Source organism: Notolepis coatsorum (assembly GCF_963971535.1).
Source record: "Notolepis coatsorum genome assembly, chromosome: 11".
In the NCBI taxonomy this organism is placed as follows: domain Eukaryota; kingdom Metazoa; phylum Chordata; class Actinopteri; order Aulopiformes; family Paralepididae; genus Notolepis; species Notolepis coatsorum.
In genome coordinates this window covers 23,639,340-23,662,898 of record NC_140175.1, presented here as the reverse complement: position 1 = coordinate 23,662,898, position 23,559 = coordinate 23,639,340, and the positions used below count along the sequence as shown (strand labels likewise).

Sequence of the window (23,559 nt, the reverse complement as noted above, 5' to 3'; positions counted from 1 at the left end):
CTCACTCTCTGCACATCTTTAGTTTAGCTACTCACTCTCTGCACATCTTAGCTTTAGTTTAGCTACTCACTCTCTGCACATCTTTAGTTTAGCTACTCACTCTCTGCACATCTTTAGCTTTAGTTTAGCTACTCACTCTCTGCACATATCCAGCTTTAGTTTAGCTACTCACTCTCTGCACACCTCCAGCTTTAGTTTAGCTACTCACTCTCTGCACACCTCCAGCTTTAGTTTAGCTACTCACTCTCTGCACACCTCCAGCTTTAGTTTAGCTACTCACTCTGGACATATCCAGCTTTAGTTTAGCTACTCACTCTGGACATATCCAGCTTTAGTTGAATGAATGAATGAATGAAAACTTTATTTAACAGATTGCAGAATGGGTACAATACAGTACGGCTCAATACATACAATTGTTAAGGGGATGCAGACCTGAGAAAGACGTTTGTCTTGTTTCCATCAGGGTCCCCCATTTTCAATTCATATTGACATTTATGACATACACAACATACATGACATTTATGGCATAGGGACATATAGGTATTTAGTACTGATACATTTGTGACATAAACGGTATTCAAATATACAGTACTGTTATATATCCAGCTTTAGTTTAGCTACTCTCTCTGCACATCTTTAGCTTTAGTTTAGCTACTCACTCTCTGCACATCTTTAGCTTTAGTTTAGCTACTCACTCTCTGCACATATCCAGCTTTAGTTTAGCTACTCACTCTGCACATCTTTAGTTTAGCTACTCACTCTCTGCACATATCCAGCTTTAGTTTAGCTACTCACTCTGCACATCTTTAGTTTAGCTACTCACTCTCTGCACATATCCAGCTTTAGTTTAGCTACTCACTCTCTGCACATCTTCAGGTTGCACATCTCAGTGGACATTGAGCTTTAAACCTGCAATTTCTCTGACAAATCAAATCAAATGTATTTGTAAAGGCCCGACAACACACGTTAATGTCCCCATGGGCCGGACTGTACACGTCTTCTTTAATTAAACAAGTCAAGAAAAAACATCACAATAAATCAAGAACAAAACAAAAACACCATAAAGTCCAAACAAATTTAAATAAATTAAATAAATGCAACACTCCCAGACATACCCCACGCGAAGGTAAGGAAAAACTCACTAAAACCTAGCAATAGGAAAAAATGCACCACAGGCAGTGTGGAGGAGAGAAATCTTAAGAGGGGCCATTCAAGGGGGGATCTCCCTTCTTAGATGTCGGTGATAGTAGTGTTGCAAAAGCAAAAGACACATAAGGTTACAAGGAAAACAACCCCAGATTAAATATTAATAACAAACTTTAGCTCATAATAATTTACTGAAGAATATGCCCAGATCAGAATTTTCAGTGTTACTACTAATTTATTACAAAGTAGTCAGAGTTAATCATTATTGTTTTACAGGCCCTGTGTCAATGATCATGTGTGTGTGTGTGCAGCTTGTGTCACTTCAAAAGTGTGTGTATATTATTTCAAGATAGCCTATCATGGAAAAGATTGCAGAATGGGTTCCCCAATACAGTACGGCTCAATACACATCAGGGTCCCCCATTTTCAATTCATCATAACATATGCAAGGCGCGACCCATTATCCAGACCATCGGGATAGGATAGGATACACTTCAGTGTTTTTTTTACATGATGAAAGCTGCAACTAAATGGCATGTAAACAATGGCCATAAGCGTCTGAGTTGAATAATCGGCTCACTTACCTTTGAGATCATCTCTGTTCTTCGCGCATTCAACGGAGCGCTGCTCGGCCGAGATATTAATATTATTACTGGAGATGATGACAGTTGGACGCGCGTCCTCTGTAGTTGCAGCAGCGATGGGAACCTTGTTGTCATTCAAGTCTTTTGAGCAAGGCATACGCGTGGAATACTCGCCGATATCTGTAGTAGTCGATGATAGGCTTCCTCTCATAATTCTCAGATCTTTGAAAAAAGCAGAAAATCCAACGCTGCTACACTACACACTCGATTCCAAAACAATTAAAATAGCCGAAATAATAAATGTTTACTTCAATTGTGAAGCACTGTCTTATCGAAACAATAACCAGATTGCGAGACGTGATCAACTCGGTCGTATTGCCTGTCACTGTCAGATAACGTCGCCTACTGTAACTAGCTCTACAGCGGAAGCACCGTTCAAAAAAACCGAAGCCTCGCCTATTTACTATCGAACGGCGCGCCACATGGCTGTGGAGGCGTGGTCTGTGGTGGGCGTGGTCTGTGGTGGGCGTGGCCTGTGGTTGGCACAGTGTCTGATTTGACGTTTGTGATTGATTGATTGATTGATTGAACATTTTATTAACAGATTGCAGAATCGGTACAATACAGTAGTACGGGATGCATTGCAGACCAGAGAAATACTTTCGTCTTGTTTACATCAGGGTCCCAGCTGACTAAATATTATAGATATATAGAGGATGTATGTATAGCAATAAGGGTAGTGTAATCAGGCTTTGTAGCATATAATACATGTTAGTAGTGAACTCTTAAAGACTTTGATGCTGTTACCCTGAGATTCCATTAGGTTTACAATTTATTTGATCTTTGAGGATGAACAAGTTTGTAATAGTGATCCCAAAACAGTGTAATGTGGGGACCTTACACACTGCACATGTATAAAACATCACAGGCTAACTTTTTCCCATCAGATTACTTAATTCGACGGCAATTTGACATCAAAGGGCTGATGGTAGGCCTACGTCTGTATGTTTGGTGTGTAAATAGGCTTTAATATTGAACTATTTTCGTTTGCAGTGTGAATCTTGAGTTCTGGTTCATGTAAGATGACCTTAAGAAGGCCTGTGCATTAGACCTAGCTGGTATTCACTTACTTGTGGCTGACTTCTTGAGGAAGCAGGATGTAGAAGTTATAGGTAAAGCTTTTGTCAATGAAAGCCAAGTGTATTGAACGTTTTTTTGAAAATCCCAATAGTTCAACAATAGTTCAACGTCAACAAAGTAGAAGCTGTGTAAAAGTAATTTGAATTACAGTCACATGTTCCCCATTTTCTATGGGTTTAGTTTGTCATCAGTACTGGTTACAGTTGATTTGGTGTGTAGAATGAATACATCCATGGATACGGATAGTGATGGTGTATTAGGCTCAGTGCCCACAGCTATTTTTAACTTAAAGCAGGATGACTCAGTCTCACATTCGGTGTGTGCGTGTGCATGTGCGTGTGTGTGTGCAATATGTGTGTGTGTAGGGGCGTAGCTGGGGGGGGTAGCTTAGGATGATTCCAAGGGCCCAGCACTGGGGGGGGGCCCAATTTTTTTTTTTTTTCTTTTTTTACTAGACATCACTCAGGTGTATTATTGATGCTCTCATTGATACTATGTTTGTTTCTGAAGTGTGTGTGTGTGAGATATATATAGAGAGAGGGGGGGCTTTGGTAGACTATTGCATTGGTCCATTCATTGAAGATGAACGCAATGCGACATCCTTTACTAGGCTCACCCACCAACAGTGCAGGTGCTGAACTGCTGATCCGAATGTATAGGTAAAAACCATATTATGCGTTTTCATCAATACATTTTTTTTTTCGCTTACGCGTGCTCGCATTCACTATACAAATACATTCTTTCATGGGGCCCAGAATCTGGAGCTACACCCCTGTGTGTGTGTGTGTGTGTAGGTGTGGTGTGTGTGTGTGTGTGTGTGTGCGTGTGCGTGTGTGTGTGTGCGTGCGTGTGTGTGCGTGTGTGTGTGTGTGCGTGTGTGTGTGTGTGTGTGTGTGTGCGTGCGTGCATGTGTGTGTGTGCCGTCTGCTTAATCACCTTCGATTGTAAACAATATACAGCTAAACTAGATGGGCACCTGTCCAAGGTGTTTGTTTGCTTGTTACTGTGTGTCTCGTCGCTCTTTAGGACTGATAGATGGCTTCAGTGGAATGTTTGAGGAGGTGTCAGGAAACATCTAGAACTACAGTCGATTCCCTATTGGCCATTATTCACACGGTGGCCATTTTGCTCTTATTAATAAGTCATGCTCAGTTAATAATATCAACAACTGATAGGAATGTTGGAATGTTCCAAAATGTTGGTTTATATTTGTTTTTAATGTCAAGGTTGAAACCGTCTATATACCGGTACTGTGTGTTCTGACTCCGAATAATGACATGATGATATCCTATTATGATATCCTATTACTGTAACGCCATTAGTAATAAATATAACAGGATTTATGAGAACACAGAGAACACCCTGCTGATGATGTGTGGTCAAGTGAGATCACGCCAGCTGTTAATTATAATGTTGATACATGAGGAGTGAGTGAGGGGAGCAGGACTGGAGGGACTGGAACAGGCTGGTTCTCTGAGCATGCTCAGTGAGAGCGGCAGGAATTTTCCACTATGCTGTGTGTCCTGCAGCCTTGACAGGGCTTTCTCTCTCTCTCTCGCTCTCGCTGAGTGTGAAAGAGAAGCGTCTAGAACGGCTGCAGTACCTTGTGTGCATGTGCTTGTGTACTTGTGCATGCAGACATGTACAGATCAAATAAATGAAAACCATTAAGGGAAAGCTGTGAGACTATTTCTTTCTTTAAGCAGAGCTATTCAATTAGCAAGCATATTATCTTACCAACACTGGATTGGTTTTTATACTAACTTAAGTGTGCACTGTGCAGCTGTACTATAGGAAAATACAAATATCGGATCACAGTACAGTATGTATGTATGTATGTTTCTACAGTATGTGTGTGTATAATTGTGCGTGTGTGTGTATGCACGCGCATGTGTGCATGCATAATGTGTGTGTGAGTCTATGAGGTCCTACAGCTCCTTCTGGACTGGTCTGTGTGTGTGTGTGTGTGTGTGTGTGTGTGTGTGTGTGTGTGTGTGTGTGTGTGTGTGTGTGTGTGTGTGTGTGTGTGTGTGTGTGTGTGAGTGTGCACGCGCACGTTTGTGAGTGAGTGAGTGAGTGAGTGTGCATGCATGTTTGCGTGTGTGTGTGTGTGTGCGTGTGTGTGTGAGTGTATGTGATCCTACAGCTCTTTCTCTAGTCTGTGTGTGTGTGACACACACACAGACTAGAGTGTGTGTGTGTGTGTGTGTGTGTGTGTGTGTGTGTGTGTGTGTGTGTGTGTGTGTGTGTGTGTGTGTGTGTGTGTGTGTGTGTGTGTGTGTGTGTGTGTGTGTGTGTGTGTGAAAAAGAAACATCTAGAATGGCTGTGTCACCTTCACTTGTGCATGCAGACATGTACTGTAACTGTATGCATAAGTTATTGCAATGTGTTGGTGGTTGCAATGTTTTCCTGTGAGTAACTGTATAGTGCCATGCGTATGCGGTATACTTATGCATGATTCATTCATTGATTGATTGACAGATTTATTGATTGATTTGACTGTACGTCTCCAGGCTCAAATGATTCACCCTAAACACATTTCCCCCACTACAGGCCTTCTGCTGTGCTAGTCGAGTCTTGTCTCTCTCTGAGTGGATTGGATTGTGTTTGTGTCACTGTCTTGTGATTCCCGAACAGGCTTGGTCTGCCTTTGAGTCTTGCACAATAATGTTTTGCGCCTCTATAGGCAAGAGGAACTGCTGGCTGCATTTCACAACCCCCCCTCCACCCTTTTGTTGACCTTGACATTGAGGCTCTTTGCTCAGTTCTTCAGTCATTAAGCGTCGACATAGCATGCTGACCAAGGCAATCAATCACATCAAAAGGTCTCCATTATCAAGCAATAAATCAGAGAAAATTTGAATTCTCAAACTGTCATTCGGCACTGTGAAGTGGCTACTGAGAATGACTCTCTCCTTACCTCGAGATAATATAAACATTGTGTACTATTATCTTCTATTATTATCTCTTAAGTGGAACTTCACCTTTCGTCGATAGCTGACTTGTGTGCTGAATGTTGAAACGAGTGGCACCGGTTCTATGATAGTCATCCATAACTCACTGGAAGTTTATCCATCTCCAAAGAGCACGGCTGAATCAAAGTTAGAGCAGAAGGTCAATCATTTAGCCGCCACACGCCTCAAATTATACAAAAATAGATGGGTTGTAGGCCTACTTTCCCTTACTCTGCCTATACTGTGTATGAGATAAGATAAGATATTCCTTTATTGATTCCCTTGGGGAAATGGGGGAGGGGCAGGGCAATAGTAGAAAGACATAAATATAGGCAATAAACATTTTCTGAATATAGAATATGAGAAAAAGATAAACAGTGTAAACGATTTAATTAACTCTGAATATAAAAACATGAGAAAAGTAAATAGTGTTTAAACAAAAGTGCAGATGAGGATTTGTATACCCTATCGGTTATATTATATGTTACAATTAATATAGGCAATAAAGAATTTTTATCTGAATATATATGAGTGAGAGTAAAAGTAAACAGTATACACAAGGTGCAGGATACACAAGGTACCCTAACTCGCATGATATACGTCATATGTTGTTGTCCGGTGGTTAAGAGTCAGACACACTTTGTGGTCAGACATTCCGTTCTCGAGTTCTGCAGCCGTTAGTTCTCCAATAAATCAATGGAGTGGAGTAGGCATGGGCGATATGGCCAAAATATCATATCAGGATATTTACACCACATTTTCACAATTCACAACATGTAATCACAGTATTCTTCACTGTGGCTATTTTGCCTTTTAGGTATCGTGGTTGAAAAGTGGTTGAAATAGTTGAGATTATCAAACACAAGTTAAAGCATAAATAGGAGTGGGTGGATTATGCAAGAATTATGCCTCACATGGGAGATCTTGAGTGGGGAGGGCGGTTGAACTGGGGCAGTGGGGGGGGGGGGGGGGGGGTGGTAGGATGGGGGAGGGCGGGAGTGTTGTGGGTTTATATGTTTCATTTTCTTTTAATTTGTTTAATAAAGTATGTACATTACCCAAAAATGTCAATAAACTGATTTTTCTTTTAATTATACGTTACAATCTCCACGATCCTCCCTGTGAATGCATATCATGAGGACATTTTAACCAGTGACGAGCTAAGATAGTAATTTTTCCCTCCCCTAGAATGGAGAAGATGTGTACTTTGCTGGGTTGGCACGCCACCACCACCACCACCACCACCACCACCACCACAACAACAACAACAACCATAACAAAAAAACAACACCTCTTACCATTAATAATTGTCATTATTGTATAAAATTGGTTTATCGTGGATCCATATGATAATGTAATAATATGCACACTCTCAGTTTAAACACTCACCATTAACATTCACCTTAGACACTTTAAAGTTTAAACACTTTTTAACACCACACCATATTTGATCTATTTATTACTAAAAGATTTGCACTACATCCCTAAATAATCTTTGCATTTTAAAAAGTTTGCATTTTGTACTTCATTGTTTGCATTTGTACTTTATTTTGTACTTTAGTTGTATATTGTATCATTTGTATAGTGTTTGGTCTTTATTCTTTTTACTTTTTTTTACTGTATGAAGCACGATGTCAGGGGGCTCATACAGAACCAAGCATTTCACTGCAATGTACATGTACCTTATTTTTTACATTAGATCACAAAAATGTGATCTAATGTAATGATCACATTTTCTGTCTACATAAGCTTGTATCATTCCAGCTATTACAATACCAGTACTTGTATTATGGCTCAGTTGAGATGCTGACCCACTAGTGTAATTCTCCATGTACACCACATGGTGGCACTAATATCACATCACACATTTAGCAGAGAAACTACCTCTAGTCTAGATCGACAGCAGACATCCTAGAATAGAAATACTTTGTCGTTATTAATCCCGAGGGAAATTTGGCAATTTATCGCCAATTCTCAATCCTCAAATGATCTGGGATAACAGTCACTCGGTCACATTCAGGAGGTAAACCACTGGTCACAACCTTAAATAACTGACACCCACCACACAATGGTATATCAAGAGCTGGACCAGTGTATATTTAATTTCAAACCTTCCTGACTGTAAACACGATGTAAATTTAAACCTCAGTTGCCTTTAAATTTACATCATGTTGATTGATTGATTGATTGAAAACTTTATTAACAGATTGCAGAATGGGTACAATACAGTACAGCTCAATACACACAATTGTTAAGGGGATGCAGACCAGAGAAAGACTTTCGTCTTGTTTACATCAGGGTCCCCCATTTTCAATTCATCAGGACATATATGACACACATGACATACAGATAGACAGTACTGCTACATCTATACATTTATGACCAACCAGATCTGCAAATACAGTACTGTTTGTGATACAAAAAGAGTCCATAAAAGAGAGTATATACATTTGACGTAAAAACTGTACATTGGGGAGGTTGGGTAGGTGGGGTGGGGTTTGGGGGGGGGGGCTGTACATTGGAGGTGGTTGGGTGGGTGGTGTGGGGGTGGGGGGGGGGGGGGGGTTGGGTAGGAGGGGTGGGGGTTAACACTGTACAACTGTACAAGCAAAACTGTACATTGGAATATTGACAAAACCATACTTGGTCATTTACTGTACATTGGAGGGGGTTGGGTTAGGACATTTACAGGGGCCAGTTTCGAATTGCAGTCTCCCGTAGGTGTTCTTTGAGAGTGGTTTTGAAAGTGGGTATAGTGATTCACATTCCTTTACAGCTTTGGGTAGGGCGTTCCACATTGATGTGGCATAATTGCTAAACGTGTTTAGTCCCTGTTAATGTTAACAGTCACGTTGAGTGTACATACAGAAATAAGCAAAAAAAAGGCAAAAGAAATCACACAGCATATGAAATCACAACAATAAGACAACAAGGTGAGACAAAAGCACGGATAACAAATCAATTAAAACACGTACAACTTGATTGACAACAGTTGGAGATCAAGGTGTTAAACTCTACAACAGAGGGGAGAATCTCAAGCTGTAAGGACTGTTGGGAGTTCATTCCACTAGCTAAGGGCATCATAGCAAAATGCAGATTTACCCTGTTCCGAGCAAAACTCAGGTGACATTAAGGACCAGCCAGTCACTAGATTGGTTCTATAGGTTTCAAAATTCCATTCCAATAATGATGTAGTAGAAGGAGGTGTTATAAGGGCCTTAAAAATTAACAAATACCAGTGTTTGTTTCGCCTCTCCATCAGCGCCGAGGACCAACAAACCTTCTCATAAAGGACACAGTGATGACTGTCTATTTATATTCTATATAGTGTCTATGTTACCACAAGAGGTAAAACGTGCAACAGTATTTAAAGGGGAATACCATTAAGAATAAACTCTGCGGGGCACCCTCGTGGCGCATACCATAGTGCCTCGCGCACCTACGCAGCCGACCCGGGTTCGATCCCAGCTCCCGTCGTTATTTGTCGCATGTCCTCTCCACCTCTCCTCCCGTTCGCCCTCTCCTCTGTCGGTCCTGCGTGACCAATAAAGCTGTAAAAATGCTAAAAAAAGAAAGAAAAATGAACTCTGTGTTCTTGTCTGATTTGAGGAATCAAGCAGACCTTGACTAAATCCTCAGGGAATGGTCACCACACAGGAACATAACCAGCGTCCTGATGAAAGAGGGTTGCCAAAGCAGCTTTTCTATCTGTCTTGGATTATGGAGATGTGATTTATAGACGTGCTACTGCTTCCACTCTTAAACCCTTGGATTCTGTAAGTCACTCAGTCCTCAGATGTATCCCCGGTGATGGTTAAAGTACTCACCACTGTATCCTGTACAATAAGGTTGGGTGGTCCTCTCTGGCAGAGAGACGTTATTTGCACCGGCATACATTTCTATATAAAGCCATTATTAGAGATCATCCCCCTTATATCACTTCATTATCGGACTAGTCCTCTGCACCTCATCATACTCGCTCCAATGATTGGCTCACACTTCAAACCCCCAGAGTTCACACTGAACTTGAAATCTGCTTTTAGCTTCTGTGCCTCCCCCATCTGGGACGTCTTGCAATGTACCCTAAAACGCAATACATTAGCGTCCTTTGGACAGTTTAAATCTTTCATTTCACCCCAGTCTGCAGTTGTCTTTAATTGTTTTATTGATTGAATTTCTTGTGGTTTTCTTTGTATTTATTGTATGGTGTATTTCTCGACATCATCATCTGAAATGAGAGTTGCACTCTCTATGATTTTCACGACTATAAAGGTTGAATGAATGAATGAATGAATGAATGAATGAATGAATGAATGAATGAATGCTGTATGTGGCCAGCAGGATGAGGTCAACGTCCAATGCCAATCAGCCACATTAATTCATATTACTCATCATCATTCATTCATAGTATTAATTGCACGCGTCATTCACTTTTGTCATTTGTGGGAAACATAAAGGAACATAAAGGGAGACTGACATGATAATGATACTGTAACCTTATTACTAACGGATGGACAGATGGCCCGGGAGAATAAATGATCAAATGGACCACGAAGAATAAATGGTAAAATAATTGGGATCCCTGTAGACAGCACACATTTATATACAAATTGCTACACTGGCTAAAATATTCTAAGATATTTGATCTCACATATTAATCACGACATCTTTTTAATTTGTAATCATAGAAATCATAATAATCATAACTACCTAGTCCTATACCTCATACTAATCTACCCATATAACTCTCTGTCTGAATATATCTGCATAGAATCCTTCTATATACCTATACTTATACACCTGCAGTGCATATAACACATATAACTCTGTATGATAGCATGTACAATAATGCTGTACATACCTGCATATAATCATTTTTACATATCTGTAGATACTATATCTATATATGTACATATCCCTTACCTACTCTTACTAGTTACACTGCTGGCCAGTACGTCTTATACCTGTATCACTGTACACGATAATACTAAAACTCTGTACATACATCTGATTAACACTATACTCAGTAGTACTATTTTATATACCCAGTTTAATCACCTGTATATTTTACATTACTATTACACTTTACTGTTACATTTGCACTCTGGTTGGATGCCAAGCTTCTTTTCGGCGTACTGTGACGTCTATGGATTAGCTTGAAGATTATAGAGACTTTGCTGTGGAATGTGTTTGTGAAAAGGATATGTGGCCTGATCTTAGGGGTGCTCTCTTCACTAATTATATTCTTCTTCATGGGGGAATAGATTTCCCTTACAGTGAGGTCACTCATTACTGCACAAGTTCTACTTTTTTCCTACCAACCATAATAGACTTTCTTGTGTGCCACTTTACTCTGTGGAATAACCCCGAACTATAACACGTCCCAGGAGAAACGCTATGCATCGGTTTCTACAGCAATACCACTGACAGACAGTCCCAGTCATACTGGATGCTTGCTGTTGCGTTCGGACACAAACAGTTCCCTCTCTCAGTGTGTGTACAGTACATGCAGTATTTTGTCTTTGTTGACGTGTGGAAGAAGTACAGAATACCCTGAGAGAACAGCAGCCCCAGGAGTCATCCATTCAACGTTCTAAATGTATTCAAGTATCTAAAGTAAAATGTGTTTGTTCAATATCATGTCCTGATATTTCTACTCTTTAATCCACACACGAAGTCAAATAGCATGTGTGGTGGAATATGCTTGTAATAAACAGAATATGTATAACAATGTTAATGTTAAGAGAGTAAGTGTATAATATACATTTGGAAATTAAACATTTTCCAGTTGAGGGAGTTTTACAGTGTCTGTCAATGAATTGGACTCCGGGGGAAGACTAGACTACTACTGCTATGAAGCAGAGGGACTGAGCACTTTGACCTTGGGTTCAAGACACAATCTGGCCTGTTTTACACAGGATGGCGCCCTCTGTTGAAACTTTATTGTCTTCACACTGCTGACTGTCAACATAAGAATTCATTAGCCTATCCTATACTGAAGACACATTTTTCCCACTCTGAAATGTATTATCTGAGCCTTTGATACAAGCATTGACAGTGTGTGACCACAAACAAATATTTTAAGCAACATTACTGTAACTGAGGGGTACAATTCCCTGACTGTATTGATAAGTATGGTATTATTAAACCACTACCGCTTGTACTTTAACTTCTGGCCATCCAGTACATGATATAGATATGATGAACACTTTCCCACCTGATGAAACGAAGTCCACACAAATGTATAAATCGAATATTTTATATAGCAAAGGGTATATACAACGTTCACTTAATGACATTTATGATTTGAAATGCACTTGTATGGCAAATGAGTATTCGTAGGTAAATCAACATTGAATGTCCAATCTCTGGTTACGCAGGGAGCAAATATACAACCTGGTTCTTTAGGGAACTATAGCGATGGTACTTAAATGATTATAGCTGGATACACTAAGGGGGGGGGTCCCGCTGGTTGTAAGACAGTAGGGGGGGGGGTTAGAAGAGCCGCTGGCGGTATCCCATCTGGCCGACGATTTCTTGGGAGAATTCAGAGTCCTGAACACGATGCCCACAGAACCTCGGTCCGCAGATGAATACAGCTGGACCCTCTGGTGGACGGTAGCTGCCGGTCCACAGATGAAGAGACGTGAGGCGACCTCACTCGGGGTAGAGCGCCGTCTCACCTGGACTCCTCTCCGGGGGGTAGTTCCAACACTCAGCAGTGTTGGCCGTTATCCATGGAATAATCAAAGCACCCAAAGCATGTAGATAATCCAAGCCGTGGAAGGCTCGCCGTCGTCCGGGTAAAGTAATCCAATGTACAGGTCCACTCGTCCTGGCCCGGAGCTCCTCGGATGCAAGCACCACATGTGGTCTGCCCAGCCTGGTTAAGACTCCAGATAACGTCAGGAACGATGGGGGTACTGCTCACTTTATAACTCTAACCGAACGATGCACCATACATAATAGACTATTATTAGCTTAATAGAAATACGTCCAACTCGACGGTATAGTGCCAAACTATGACAATTCAACTATTAATCCACACGATGTCTCAATGCCTATTCTGAGGCCAAGTAGGCCTTACTGCACCACACGTGCATCGTGGGTGAGGCTTCGCGTCTGTTACTAGGTTGGAGGGTAAATAACTAATGGACTAAAAAGAAAGTTCTACTTTACTTGCGCCATATATATATGCGCTGTGAACAAATAGTACCATTCGTATTTCGCCAGACGTATTCCTACGCGGAACCGGGCTTGCCACGACATGTTGGGCGGCACGATTGAACTTGAACCAAGGGGCATGGCTGCTGGCGCCAGGTTCTCGTCCAATGGTAGAATGAAACTATTATGGGCTGTTAGTAGACTAAAGGGATATTCAGTGCATATTGTACAAGGAATATACAGGGGATATCAAACGATATACAAATACTATTAAATATATATCCATAAATAAATATATATATTCGGTTTAATCTGATCCTTCACAACAGCCGCCCCCTAATTAGTCCCACCTAATTAGCTAAGCAGAGACAGATTAACCGCACTGTCTACCACTCAAGGTCCGCTGTAAGGGTCAGTCAACTCACAAAGTCATGGGGTCATGGTCATCATCGATAGTGTCTGGGAGTCGGGGCAGTTCTATTAGCCTCGCCACGGGTCGTGTGTAAGTTCGCCCTTGGACGAGCACTTCAGCTGCTCGGACCTTGCCATCGGCACCGGTGATCACTTTGCTTACGCGGCCAGCCGGCCACATAGCTCTGGGTAGTGACTGGTCGATAATCATGACGACTGTTCCTTCTGTCAAATTGTCTCTCTCTTTTACCCACTTCTGGCGGGTCTGTAGAGACGGTAGGTAGTGGAGTAGGAAGCTGCTCCAAAACTTGTCAGCTAGTACTTGACTGTACCTCCACATTCTTCGGCCGTTCGCTTCTTCAGGCCTGTACATTGTCTGGGGTAGCGCGGGATCCAGCCGCCCCATTAAGAGTGTGTTGGGGGTGACTGGGTCGACATCTGCTACATCACTGGAGACGTAGCCGAGGGGCTTGGAGTTCAATACTCCCTCGATCTCCGTGAGGACTGTCATTAGGACTTCCTCCGCCACAGTCTGGGCCCCAAGCACGGCGTACAGGGCTGTCTTTATAGAACGTACTTCTCTTTCCCAGGTTCCACCGAAGTGGGGTGCGTTCGGGGGATTAAACTGGAAGTCAATCTGGGATGGAGCGAGGTGGGTCTTAAGTTCTGGGCCCATAGCTTGGAAGCTCTCTCTCAGCTCTCTTTCTCCGCCTTTGAAGTTTGTCCCGTGATCAGACAACAATGTAGACGGTTTTCCTTTCCGTGATGTGAATCTTCGGAAGGCCATAAGGAATGAGTCTGTGCTCATGGTCGGAAGGAGTTCGATATGGATCGCTCTGGTGGTCATGCATTTGAATACAATACCCCACCGCTTCTCGGTTCCTCTTCCTCTCTTTATATACAACGGGCCAAAACAGTCCATGCCGGTGGAGTGGAATGGCTTGTCGCCGAGTCGGAGGCGACAGGGGGGTAGGTCAGCCATCCGTGGTATGCTGGGCTGCGCGCGCCACTTTCGGCAGTCTAGACAGGTTCGCTGGAAGCGTCGCACCGCTTCTCTTCCTTGAAGTATCCAATAGCGACGTCTGATCTCCGCGAAGACTCTCTCTGCTCCTGCGTGGTGTACATCCTCGTCGTATTTCTTTATGGTCAGCTCTGTGACCTTGTGTCGGCTGTTCAAGACTATCGGGTACTTAATGTCATCCGGTAGATCGGGGGCTCTCTGCAGGCGACCACCCACTCTGATGAGATTATGGGCGTCGCTCTCGGGTGCCAGGTGGAGCAGTCTGCTGTCTGATGGGACGGGCTTTCCTCCCTGTAGACAGTCTAGCTCATCAGGGAACGAGTCTCTCTGGGCTCGTTGTAGTAGAAGAAGTTCTGCTTCTTCGTAGTCAGCTGCTGAAATGTCAGTGGTGGACTGAATCTCTGGGTGGTGCCACAGGAATGTCTTTAGCTGCGCACTCTGTAGGGTAATGCAGTCATCTATGTTGGGGTCTGTGGAGGCGACTGTGCTCAGTCCACAGAACATAGGTTTCTTGTTCTCAGCCTCCTCTTTACTTGCTTCCCGTGGGGTGGGCGTAGGCCACTCTTCTTCCGGGAGCTTGAGGAATTCTGGTCCGTCACTGTAGATGTTGCGACGGGTGAGGTCATCCAGGGACATTCCCCGGGTGATGACGTCAGCTGGGTTGTGTTTGGTGTCCACATACCGCCAGCTCGCTGCTTCTGTTAACTCTTGAATCTCGGTGACTCTGACTCCCACGAAGACTTTGTATCTGCATGAATCAGACTTGATCCATGTGAGTACTGTCGTGGAGTCTGACCACAAGATTGTTCTGTGCACCGGAATGGTGAGTTCACGTTGGATTAACGTGGCTAGATGCGCTCCTGCTAGGGCTGCGCAGAGCTCTAGACGCGGGATAGATTGTTGCTTTCGTGGGGCTATTCTTGAGCGAGCCAGGATGAAAGCGGTGTGTATCTCTCCTCCCTTCTCTTGGGCACGCAAGTAGGCCACCGATCCATAGGCTACTTCGGAGGCGTCACTGAAGACGTGTAGATCCATCTTGCATGTCTCTGGCCTCACTGTGGATGGGAAGTAGCTGCGGCGTATATTAACGCCTGGGAGTGAGCGGAGCTCCGTCTCCCACTCTCTCCATGTGGAGGCAAGGTGTGCGGGTATTGGGTCGTCCCAGCCCTGGTCCTTGTCCCATAGTGCTCGTACAATCATCTTTGCCCTGGTGGTGTAAGGTAGAATACATCCCAACGGGTCATATTGTCTGGCGAGTGTTCTGTACACACTCCGTCTGGTGGTCGGTGTCGCCGTCGACCTTCCCTGCTCTGGAGTCAGGGGTTTGTGTCTATAGTGGAGCGAGTCTGTTTTGAAGCGCCAGACTAGTCCTAGTGTCATTTCTTGGGCTTCTCCTGGGATGGTCGCCATCCAGGTCTCGCTGCTGGCAGCCTTGTCCGCGGGGGAGAGGCTGCGCAATACGTGCGGGTCACTGCTGGCCCACTGCCTGAGATCAAAGCCGCCTTTGATCAGGGAGGCGCGTAGCTTGATTAGGAGAGCCTCGGCTTCTTCTTGAGTCGAAACGCTTTGTAAACAGTTGTCCACGTAGAAACTGTTCTTCACACTGTGTCGGACCTCTTCATCTGCTGCTGGGTCCTCTGCGACGTGTTTCTGTAGTGCAAATGTAGCACAGCACGGGCTGCATGTGGTTCCGAAGGGGAGTACTTCCCACTGGTAGATGGCTGGGTTCTCATCTCCGATCCTCTCTCTCCATATGAACCGCAGCAGGGGCTTGTCCTCCTCCACTAGTCTCACCTGCAGGAACATCCCTTTGATATCCCCGCTGATAGCCACCTTGTCCTGGCGGAAGCGCAGTAGCACGCCTAGTAGGGAGGGGCCGAGTGTGGGGCCGGGCAAGAGCTCTTTATTCAGATTTTGGGATCCGATCTGGTAGCTGCAGTTAAACACAATGCGATCCTTGCCGTTGTGGTGGACCTTGTGATGCGGCACGTACCATGATTCGGTCGTCTGGTCGGCCTCTTTAATGTCAATCTTTGTCACGTGTCCCGCTGTGATTAGCTTCTCAATCTCAGCGCGGTACACACTCTCTTGAGCGGGGTCTTTGGCTAGGCGCCGCTCTGTGTTCAATAGATAGCGCTCCGTGGCGTCTTTCTTTGCGTGAAAGGTGGGCATTCCCTCTCGCCTCAGGAGTGGAGTTGCGTATCTCATCACTCCGCCGACTGTGACTCTCTTTGTCCCTTGCTCGAGTAGGTTGATGGCGTAAATGTCTTCTTTAGAACGAATATCTTTCTTTTCGTTCTTAAAGGGTATTGTCTCTAGTGTCCATAGCCTCTCGACATGCTGCAGGAGTGTGGTGTCTTCTTCTGTCGTTCTGGAGTGGAGGCAGCTAGTGGCTGCTGTTCGGTTGAGAGATTTAGCGAGGGGGCCTTGTAGTGTCCACCCTAGGCGGGTCTCGACTGCTGCAGGACAGCCTCTGGGTCCTGTATGGACCCGGTCAATCGGGACTATGAGTTCTGCATGGTCGGAGCCTATCAGCAGGGTCGGGGTAGCGCCGTCTATGAGCGGGATAGGTAGTTGACGCAGGTGCACATATTTATCCATCAGCTTGGCGATGGGGTAGGTGTACTGCGATAGTCCTATTTCTTGGCTGGTGAAAGCATTTGTAATCCTATACCGTTGCTCTGGCTGCCCGCTTGCTGCGATAGTGAAGGAGACATTCTTGCCCTTTATCGTCTTTAAATCTCTTCTTATTGTCCGAATCGTCATTTGGTTCTCGCTCCCCCGCAGTCCCAGCTGGGCCGCAGCGGACGCAAGCAGAAGGGTCTTCTCTGACCCGTCATCAAGGACGGCGTAAGTGTCCATGACTTTATCTTGGTAGCTCAATGTCACACGGACTACCTTTAAGAGCACTTGGGCGCCGCTGCTGCTGGCGGGGTCAATGTACATGACACTTGCCTTGGTGCCGCTCGATGGTGCAGGTGTAGGCCGTCTTCTGTTACTGTCGTGTAGTATATCTAGATGGGCTCCGTCACACCGACTGCACCTTTGCTTTAGGCGGCATTCGGCTGCCATGTGACTGCGCGCACATCGGTAACAGCGCCTGTTGGACTTTATCCATTGACTCACTTCTTCTGCATTCATCTTTGTGAACAGGTCACATTGTGACAGCCAGTGTTCTTTCTCACAGTAGGGGCACACCATCTTCCACTTCTCTTTTCTCGAGGGGGTGCTGTGGCTCTTACTGCTCGGTACTGACTCTGATTGGTGCATGACAGTCACCGATCTTCTTCCATCATTTATTCTCCTGGGTCCCTCTCTGGAGCTTGGCGTGCTCCGCCCGAACGTATCCAGTCGTAAGCTGCTGACTTCTCTCGCCAGGAAGTCGGCTAGATCAAGGAGGGATGGTTCGGGGCCGTTAGGATCCCGGTAGTCTCTCTGCCGCCTAAAACGCTCTTGTCTTGCGGGTGGCAGCTTCTCCAAAATCCTCTCGACGTTAGAGTTGGCGTATAGCTCATGCATGCCCTTTTCCCGTTGCGCTCCCAGCATCCCTACCAGGGACTGCACTTTGATTGACAGGTCGTCTAATGAGCGATTGTCTGTTGCTGGGGGTAGGCGATCAATATGCCTTATCTCTTGGATTACGTAATCCCATATACGTCCATATCTCTGGTCCAGCGCTGCTAGAGCCGCGGTGTATGGGGTCGTAGAGGTGGCATAGGCTAGCGCTATATTGTGCGCTCGCGGTACTTTCAGGTGCTTCAGTAATATTGCATACTTGTGGCGTTCATCAGCGACATCCACCATCATTGTCTCTAAGCACATCCGGAGCTCCGTGTACTGTGCTCGATTCTCATAGGTGAAGTCTGGAAACGACGGCGTGGCAATGTATGACGCCGTGGATGGCTGATACATCGGCGAGCGTTGGGGGAGAGACCTCCTAGGCGAGTCTCCTCTTGCGCCTCTCTGTGGGCTGGTACCGACAGGGTACCATGGCCCGCTGGTCCAGGTGCTATTCCTCGGGGCTGGTCGTGCGTCGTGCTCACCCGTGAATAGAGTCGGGGGTCTGTAGCGCAGCGCCGCGGGGGTATAGCCTGGGCTGTACTGGACCTCCTGGTCCGGTGGAGTACTGTGCTGTCGTCGGGCTTGGTTCTCCTCCTCTCCCTCTTCTTCTTCTATCAGGTCCTCTAGATCCTGTAGTCGTTTATTTAGCTTCTCCGCAGTGTATGCCGCTCCTTCCTTGTAGCTGGGTCTCGCTTGGACCGGTCTGGGAAGGGGGTCTGCGGGGGGTATAGGCTTGGTCTGTTGGTCAAGTTCAGGGTCGCTTGCTCGGTTAGGAGACGCTGCCCTTGACTGTTGTCTCGACGAGTTCCTTGAACCCCTGGCGGAGGGAGAGGGTGTTGCCTTGAGGATCAGCTGCTCCATTAGCTGCGCTTGTAACTTGTCGCGCTCGACTTCGCGCTTGGTGAGATCTGCTTCTCTTTGGGCACCGGCAGCGGCGCGCTGGGCGTCGGCCCGGTCTCTTGCCATATTCTCTTCCGTCTGAAGGCGTCTCATCTCCAGGCGTATGCGCTCTTCTTTGCTCCGTTGCTGTGCTTGGAGTCGATCGCGTTCGCCCTGAAGTCGATCGCGTTCACCCTGAAGTCGATCGCGTTCGGTAGAGGCTGTCAGGCTGACGAGGAACGCCTGTTGTAGCATCCTCTCCGCTTCGCTGGGGGAAGACGGTTGTAGAGGTGAGCCGCTCCTGGGTGAGCCGCTCGTTGGGGAGTCCTGGAGCTCTATTTCCTCGGCGCTCTCCTCCTCTTCTTCCGTGCAGAGTTCTCTCTCTGTAGGGTTGTCTTCCTCCCGGGGCTGGTCGGGGACTACTTCTTCGGTATTGGCGGGGGGTAAAGGCATGTCAGCTCCCTCCTGGTCCCCACCGTGAGCTTGGTCAGTTACATTAGAACCCACTAGGGCCTCTGTGGTCGGGGAAACCTGGTCGTTAAGGTCAGACATAATTTTACTTTCTACTTTTACCGCGTTTACCGTTTGTCGAAGGCTAGGTAGTTGACTGACAGCGTAATCCTCTAAGTACTGAGGTGGCTGTCGTCTGCGCTGCGGGCGTTCTACGTTAGGAGGACCGTTTCGTGGAGTGTTCATCATAGGCCATTTTAATATTAATAACACTATATTAATATTACACTAGTTACCCTCCAGCTCGAAGGACCAATTGTAACTGAGGGGTACAATTCCCTGACTGTATTGATAAGTATGGTATTATTAAACCACTACCGCTTGTACTTTAACTTCTGGCCATCCAGTACATGATATAGATATGATGAACACTTTCCCACCTGATGAAACGAAGTCCACACAAATGTATAAATCGAATATTTTATATAGCAAAGGGTATATACAACGTTCACTTAATGACATTTATGATTTGAAATGCACTTGTATGGCAAATGAGTATTCGTAGGTAAATCAACATTGAATGTCCAATCTCTGGTTACGCAGGGAGCAAATATACAACCTGGTTCTTTAGGGAACTATAGCGATGGTACTTAAATGATTATAGCTGGATACACTAAGGGGGGGGGGTCCCGCTGGTTGTAAGACAGTAGGGGGGGGGTTAGAAGAGCCGCTGGCGGTATCCCATCTGGCCGACGATTTCTTGGGAGAATTCAGAGTCCTGAACACGATGCCCACAGAACCTCGGTCCGCAGATAAATACAGCTGGACCCTCTGGTGGACGGTAGCTGCCGGTCCACAGATGAAGAGACGTGAGGCGACCTCACTCGGGGTAGAGCGCCGTCTCACCTGGACTCCTCTCCGGGGGGTAGTTCCAACACTCAGCAGTGTTGGCCGTTATCCATGGAATAATCAAAGCACCCAAAGCATGTAGATAATCCAAGCCGTGGAAGGCTCGCCGTCGTCCGGGTAAAGTAATCCAATGTACAGGTCCACTCGTCCTGGCCCGGAGCTCCTCGGATGCAAGCACCACACGTGGTCTGCCCAGCCTGGTTAAGACTCCAGATAACGTCAGGAACGATGGGGGTACTGCTCACTTTATAACTCTAACCGAACGATGCACCATACATAATAGACTATTATTAGCTTAATAGAAATACGTCCAACTCGACGGTATAGTGCCAAACTATGACAATTCAACTATTAATCCACACGATGTCTCAATGCCTATTCTGAGGCCAAGTAGGCCTTACTGCACCACACGTGCGTCGTGGGTGAGGCTTCGCGTCTGTTACTAGGTTGGAGGGTAAAGAACTAATGGACTAAAAAGAAAGTTCTACTTTACTTGCGCCATATATATATGCGCTGTGAACAAATAGTACCATTCGTATTTCGCCAGACGTATTCCTACGCGGAACCGGGCTTGCCACGACATGTTGGGCGGCACGATTGAACTTGAACCAAGGGGCATGGCTGCTGGCGCCAGGTTCTCGTCCAATGGTAGAATGAAACTATTATGGGCTGTTAGTAGACTAAAGGGATATTCAGTGCATATTGTACAAGGAATATACAGGGGATATCAAACGATATACAAATACTATTAAATATATATCCATAAATAAATATATATATTCGGTTTAATCTGATCCTTCACAACAATTACAATGTTTGGAATAAAACAAACCCTGGTTATTCTTTTTCAGTTAGATTAGATTAGATTAGATTAGATTCAAATGTACAGTACCACTACAATGAAAAAAGCTTGGCATCCAACCAGAGTGCAAATGTAACAGTAAAGTGCAATAGTGATATACAATGTACAAGTAATTAAACTGGGTATAACATTTAGTATAGTGCTAATCAGACGTATGTACAGAGTTGTAGTATTAATATAGAAAACCTTTAATAATCCAGAGGGAATTATTTATTATGTACAGTGATATACAGGTATAAAGGTATAAAGACACTATGGTAGTAGTCACACTGGTTTTTCAGTTATGACTGAAAAACAGTTTTCCATGTACAAGTCCAATTCCTTTAGGACAATGTGAAAATACCTCAGATTTAGATTTAGACAACAAAGAAGAGATGAGAAAAGAGGAGAGCAGAGAGCGGAGAGCAGGATTTGTTCAACACACTGCTATGTAACCTTGCTGGCCGACAACTTACATAACAACTCAAAAAGGTTTTAGATGTATAACCTACATACTACAGTACTCTCATGGCATCCTCTCTCTCTCTCTCTCTCTCTCTCTCTCTCTCTCTCTCTCTCCCTCTCTCTCTCTCTCTCAATTAAATTCAAAGGGGCTTTATTGACATGGGAAACATACGTTGCCAAAGCCAAACAAAACAAAGCAAAACAATCAAACAGAGAAATCGGAAGAAATCGGTACAGTACAGAAGGGATTTTCTGTTTTTCTCTCAGGAGAATCTCTCTCTCTCTCTCTCTCTCTCTCTCTCTCTCTCTCTCTTCCTCTCTCTCTCTATGTCAATTAATTAATCTCTATGTCTCTCTGTCTCAGTACAGAAGGGATTTTCTGTTTTTCTCTCAGGAGAATTTCTCTCTCTCTCTCTCTCTCTCTCTCTCTCTCTCTCTCTCTCTCTCTCTCTCTCTCTCTCTCTCTCTCTCTCCTCTCTCTCTCTATGTCAATTAATTTCAATATGTTTATTGGCACAAATGCCATTGTCAATGCTGCCGAAGCAAGCGATGAACACAAAAACTATTATGCAAAAAATAACAGCAACAATAAAATGTTATGTGAGTAATTACATAACCAATGAGGAATGCAACAGCCAGTGTTCAGAATCAAATACAACAAACTAAATGAAAATGACTGTGGTATATTACTCCATACTGATAACAATACTCAAATCAGAACCATGACTCACATTATGCATTCAAGCATAAGCAGTCAGGACAGCTGAAACCTGCCCAATTTTCCGCTGTCAACGAAAAACACGTCAAAAAGAAAAAAAAACGTTTTACTGTCTTTTACTATTATGTACCTTATTACTATGCTACAGTACTTATACTACTACCTATCTTGCTACTATGTCTATACTACTATGCACTCAGAGTGTAACACGCAAGCTCAATATTATTTGACGAACAATGACCCCACTGACCAGTGGCGGACTCAGGCTGTTTGAAGGGCAGGGGGGCGAAAATAAAAAAAGGGCACTTAAGCACGCGTTTTTCAATCGTGGGGGCACCAATAGGGCACATCCTCTAATTTCTTTCACTCAAAAGGGCACTTAAGCACGCGTTTTTCAACCTTGGGGGCACCAATAGGGCACATCCTCTTATTTATTTCACTCAAAAGGGCACTTTAGCGTGCGTTTTTCAACCGTGGGGGCACCAGGGGGGGTCCGCCAGTGCCACTGACCCTTAGCTGCCAGAGATGTAAGTTACCCCTCCTGCTGACTGGTTCACAATCTGTCGCTGTCGTTGGGGGGGGGGGGGGGGGGGGGGGCTAGGAGGGGTCTTATGGGTCATACCCCAAATTAAGTTGGTATCATTCTTAAACAGGCATTCTCTCTCTATACTGTTAGGATTACTTTTGATGGATTTCTAGCATATAACCCTCTTATCCTCTTTTACATTCTACCTAATTTCTTAATAACCCCCCCTCTCTCTCTCTCTCTCTCTCACACTCACTCACTCACTCACTCTTTCTCCCCCCCCCCTCTCTATCTCTCTCTCTCACACACTCACTCTTAATACATCTCATCTAATTTCTTAATAACCCCCCCTCTCTCTCACTCACCACTCTCTCTCTCTCTCTCTCTCTCTCTCTCTCTCTCTCTCTCCCCCCTCTCTCTCTCTCTCTCTCTCATCTGACTGGGTGTCCCCCCCCCCTCCCTATTCTCTTTAGCAACAGGAGGGAGGTGCAGGGGGAGCACCTTGCTCCTGGGCTCCATCATCTCTCAGTCACTCTCCTCTCCTTCCTCCCATCACTGTGCTGCTGCCTCCCTGGACCGCTGCCGCTTCACCAGCCAATCAGACCTGCCCTCGCTCTGAGAACGGCACGGAGCTACAGCTCCCAACTCAGCATCTGAAGAGGAAACACCTGCACTGGGTTCAAGTAAGTGGAATAGATTGTTTGTTTTTTTTCCTCAAATTGTTCAATTACACACTACGGGGTGTTAGGTAAATAAGTAGAAATGTGTTTGTGTCAACTATGTGGAATC

The 23,559-nt window shown here is 44.9% G+C and overlaps 1 protein-coding gene across 3 annotated transcripts in view; it reads right to left on the bottom strand.

Moving 5' to 3' along the window:
* The window catches only part of LOC311236739 (ran-binding protein 3-like), a 29,733-nt gene extending 27,642 nt beyond the window's left edge, over positions 1 to 2,091 (bottom strand). For all 3 annotated transcript variants that reach the window (XM_084324485.1, XM_084324486.1, XM_084324487.1), the window contains exon 1: positions 1,731 to 2,091. In XM_084324485.1, coding sequence (XP_084180611.1) covers positions 1,731 to 1,941 — 211 coding nt within the window. In that variant the 5' untranslated portion in view covers positions 1,942 to 2,091. The remainder of the gene's footprint in view (positions 1 to 1,730) is intronic.
* Between the last annotated feature and the right edge of the window lie 21,468 nt (positions 2,092 to 23,559).